Consider the following 4,833-nt stretch of genomic DNA (forward strand, 5'->3'; position numbering starts at 1 on the left):
GGAAGATACTATCCATGGTGCATTAAAGCAGGGGTTGGATTAGAGTTCAAAGTGAATGTTCAGGACACAAAGGGAGAGATGGAGCCACAGTGAGTCAGTCAGAGGGATTTTCCAAAGATGAACACTGGAAAGGGGTTTGTCAAGGTCACCATCGTTTTTGTCTGCACAGTCTTTTGTAGAGGAACCACTGTTGGTGAAAGAGCCATTCTTATATTAAACTTTGCATGAAGAGGGGGAATCCTATGCTGTTGCTCCACAAAGTCTGGCAGTGGAAGAGATGTCTTGGTTGTCCTCTGATCGCCCTGTCATCACAAATGGCCAGGTCTGTAAAGGGAGAAGACAACAGCTTTATCACAAATAAATAATTTTTTTCTAGATTCACCACAACCATTAATCACTCCTAATGAAGAGACTCCCTTATGAAAAAATAGTTACTGTAATCCTATAATACATCTTAGACGTGTTTTATAGCCTACAAATATCAGCAAAACTATAAGTCCCCATAGGAGTATCATAGGAATGTAATAGTGATCCCAAAGAAAGCCCACTATATAATGATTTGTTTATGTAATTTTTGATTGTGTGTTTTTAAATTATGTGTGATGTTTTCACTTTAACGCCACCGTGCTCATATTTTCTCATGTAGAACATGCTTGTCATGCTTGAAGTTAGACGAACATGGCAAACACATTTTGATGTTCATACCAAATTAACCGGGTGCGCAAAGCTGTTCTCGAATCGGTCATCCTGCAGAAGCTGTCTGAGGTGAGAGATGTAGCTGGAGGCTAGTCGAAGCGTGTCCAATTTGGACAGTTTGGTGTCCGCTGGTACCCAGGGCAGGCTGGTTTTCAGTCTGGAGAAAGCTTTGCTCAGCACTCTCATCCGCGCCCTCTCCCTGGCATTGGCCGCGTTTCTCTGCGACTGCCGCGCGTCCTTTTGGTGCGCCTTGGACAGTTTGCGCTCCTGCTTGTTCTGCCCGTCCACACCATCGTCGTCCAACTCCTCATCCGAATACCGGCTGGGATTATAGCAGGCAATTCTCCGCCTGGTCCTTTCCAAAGGGGCTGCAGTCCTTCTGTGACATGTCTCAAAGTCTTCAGCATCGCTTGCTACTGATCCAGTGGACATGGCTGTTCCACCTGTGCCTTGGAGGCGGACAGGAGCGGCACTAGGATGAGGTATCCTTTTTGGACAGCTGTGACTACAAAACTAGATTATAGCAAAGAAAACCAGGCTGGAAGTAAACAGGCTATAAGAAATTACTTTTAAAATCTTGTCACTGGGTAGGTCACTGGGTACAGCTTGATTCCAACCTACTGCCCTAAAATGTCACCACTTGAAACAGCTATGATACAAATACATGAGGCCAAGTTTGAAAATTGCAGCTGCCTCTAAGACTGAAACCTGCCCCCTTGCTTACCCTCCTAATTTAAGTGTCCTGGACTTGGCATGAGTACAGTGTTTTTTCAGAACTTTTCCCCACCCCTTTTTTTCCGCAGACCACCCTGACCTCAACAGGACCACAACTCTGTTTCCCTGTGCACTCTGTTAAAGACTGACTGCTCATCTGCAACTTCATCATGGCATTCAGTGGATGGGAAATTATCAGGAAGATCTAGTGGAAGGTGCTAGATGTTATGAAGTTCAAAAATGGTTCTAAGGATGTGTGAGCATTGATTTTTACCAACCATACGGACAATCCTTCTATTACCTTGTATTAGCATAATAATTATCAGCATGCACAACCAATACTACTTCATTGGAACATTTGGAAGTGCACTCAGCCGATATAAACACTTCCTAAGTTTGTCTCTCCCACAGATGTGTTTTGGTAATAGAAATGTCTTGAGGACCTTATCAAAAGTGCCTAATCCTTTGCTGGTTTCACAGAGGGATTGGGTTTCTGCAGATGGAGCGGCCTTTCACACGCAGCCTGCGTGCAACAGCCCCAGCTGTTATCGGTTCCCATGACATCTGGAGCGCTGGCATGACAAGGGTGTGGCAGGGCAAGGAGGCACCATCTTTATTCCCAGAGTGTCACAATACTCTTTGCACCCCTCCTTTCTTGATTTCATTTCCCTCCTCCAGCCTGATCTGACAGCATCTACCTATAGAGCTCAGACAGGGGCCGCATATCTTACTGTGGTGTGAGATCAGTGCTAACAGAGGAGGAACAGGAACAGGGGAATGAAACTGCTCCGGGCCTCACTAGTTCTGCTACAGGAGTGCAAAATGTGTTGTACTGAGATACCGTGCTTGCTGGCAACTTTCAGAGAGAGAAGTATTTGCTGTACCAAGCTGTGCCCCCCAGACAGAGTAGCTGTTGTAGTCTCTGAGGTTTGTAAACATTACAAAGGAAAATGCAGTGAGCACATTGCCTGCTGAATTCAAAAAATGCAAGTCAAGCTTTGGGGAAAACTGGAACGAGCTCAGAGGTGTGGGAGACTTCAGGGAACAAGCAGACGACTAGCGCTGCACATTTACTCTGAATTAATGGAAAATTCAGTATCCATACTTACAGAACCCCCCACCCCCCACTCCCCCCACCCCACACCCCCTTTTTTTCTCAAGAATATTACCAGAAAATCCCAGGTCCCTGTTAGCTATTACCCTGCATAATAGGTGTGAAATTTGGATTTTTTTTTTTATTACAATGGTAAGACTCAGCCAAGGATTATCTAACTGTACAGCAGCTGAGATGCATGCTTGATTTTGGTAGTAGGCCATGCCAGATTCACCAGGGAGAAAAGGGGGGACTGTATTACTGTACTCTGCTGAGCTGAATGCTGTACTGTACTCAAAGCTGTTTCCAGGATGGTGTGTAATTTATACCAGCTATATTCAGCAGATTGCATCTCACTCATAGGTCTAATTTTTCTTTCCATTTGCCACATGCCCACTAGTGTCTAAAAACTGGTGTGAGCCCAAAGTTAATCGCTGGTTACTGTTTACATATAATGTCCCAATCCAAATGTTCAGTGTTAGGATGTTTGTTTAATGTGTGAGAGCTTTGTCTTTCTCACATCACTGTGAGGGTGAAGTGCCCTGCGGTCTTCCTCAGCTCCGTATTTCTCAGATTTCCCTCTGTCATAGACCAAGAATGCTCCCTAATCCAAGGACACATTCCCATGCTTCCCATAATCCTGCTCCTCCACGCAGTTTTCACAAGAAAAACCTGACATCAGCTGGACCTTGGAGGGATCCCCACTCCTGGCTCATCCTTGGATGTGTCATCAGGTTGAGATATTAAGTTCCCCTTGTCCCCGTAAGACAGAGCTCCAGGCAGACTGCCATCTCATCCCCTGTCACTGCATCTGTCAGCTAGGTGAATGGCTTGACTGACATACTTGAAGGTGCCAGATAAGGGTTTCTGCTGTTGGATTACTCTTTATTTGATAACTGTCACATTTTTTAAATAACACGAAAAAGTATTGGCTTCTTGACACATATTTCACCCAGGTACTGCATTGACTGTCAGCGAGAAGCGTGTTGAGAGAAAAAGGGGTGCTCATTAGTCATTTTGTGGATGTAGTTACTCAAGTAAAAGCAGAAAATATTGTCCAAAACATCAGTGTAATGGATGGTTACATGGTTATTGTATTTGCCATGGGAGTAATTAAATTCAGGGCCAACAGTAATAAATATCCCTTAAATCTTGACTTGAAGGGAGAGCTAGCATTTGTCTATCAGCAAAGACTTTCAGGGGTCACGACCCCTATCAGTGCTCTTGCCTGTTCACTAGTATGCTGGAGAAACAGAGGGACAGGTGCAAGCTCATGATGTCAGAGGGCTTTTTCTGTGTCTCTCCCAACCTCCCATGATTCCCATGATCACCATTGTACCAGCTGCAGCGCAGGAAGCTGGTGTGTGACACCAGCGCAATAATCCACCAGTCATCCTTGTCTAAAATTAGATTAAAATGCTTTAATCCAATCAAAACTCCAACTCTATTTTTCTTTTCTTTTTTTTAAGTTTTTAAATCTTTATTTATCCAGTGTAGAATCACTGAACATGCATACACTTTGTCAGCACTTCCCTGCTACACACTCACATATTCATACTGAATCCCTAGCCAAATCCAGACATACTGTTTGATGCAGTTTCCAGTGTTTTGGTGCAACTTTTCTTACTGGTGAGACTGAGTAAGGAGGTGAAGGCAACAGCAAATGGCAATCCTGTTGTTTACCCCAGGGACAAGGAAGAGGGGCTGGCCATGTAACAGCCTGATACTCCATACAGATCTCTAACAGATGTGGGCAATTTCATTCTTACATCCTTTACTTAAAGTCATTGTTGTCTTTTGGTTGCATTGCAGAGACGAGTGTGTGACTCATCCACTGGTTCACATACTGTACTGTGGGAATGATACCACTGTAAATCTAATTTTGTAATTTATAATACGTAACATTTGAGAAAAGATGATTCTATCTATCTATCTATCTATCTATCTATCTATCTATCTATCTATCTATATATATATCTATCTAAGCTTACATGGGTATCTTGGCGTACATTTCGCACATACTAAGGAAAAACTCACAATTTTGCATGGACTTATTCATTAATATAGAAATCCTAGTTAGAACTGAGATGCTAATTTATCTACATATAATAATGAGGTTCCTCTGAGCTCTTACTGGAGCTGTAAACTTCTATCTGTGTCGCATGTTAGTGTGGAGCGCATCCCTTTAAATCTGCCTGGCGACAACTCACCAGTGCATCAATCCCATTTTAGACACATATATAATAACACACACACACACACACACACACACATACAAACACACCAACACACATACACACACCAAAATATTGAAGTCTGATGACAACTGA

General features: G+C 43.4%; 1 protein-coding gene across 1 annotated transcript; it reads right to left on the minus strand.

Moving 5' to 3' along the window:
* Nucleotides 1-240: 240 nt before the first annotated feature.
* On the minus strand, nt 241-1,128 carry LOC139659012 (musculin). The gene is made up of 2 exons (XM_071537213.1): nt 706-1,128; nt 241-324 (listed from the first exon to the last, which is right to left on the minus strand). Exons 1-2 carry the CDS (start codon nt 1,126-1,128, stop codon nt 241-243), a joined length of 507 nt encoding a protein of 168 aa, XP_071393314.1.
* Between the last annotated feature and the right edge of the window lie 3,705 nt (nt 1,129-4,833).

This window comes from Centroberyx affinis, unplaced genomic scaffold (assembly GCF_046629955.1).
Source record: "Centroberyx affinis isolate AG114_WGS23_722 - 3 ecotype Tasmania unplaced genomic scaffold, CSIRO-AGI_Caff_v1 ptg002994l_1, whole genome shotgun sequence".
NCBI lineage: Eukaryota > Metazoa > Chordata > Actinopteri > Beryciformes > Berycidae > Centroberyx > Centroberyx affinis.

Coding starts and splice junctions, on each gene's coding strand:
- LOC139659012 (XM_071537213.1), bottom strand. CDS start 1,128: ATGTCCACTGGATCAGTAGCAAGCGATGCTGAAGACTTTGAGACATGT. Junction 325..705: donor TTGCGCACCCGGTTAATTTG/GTATGAACATCA, acceptor CTCCCTTTACAG/ACCTGGCCATTTGTGATGAC.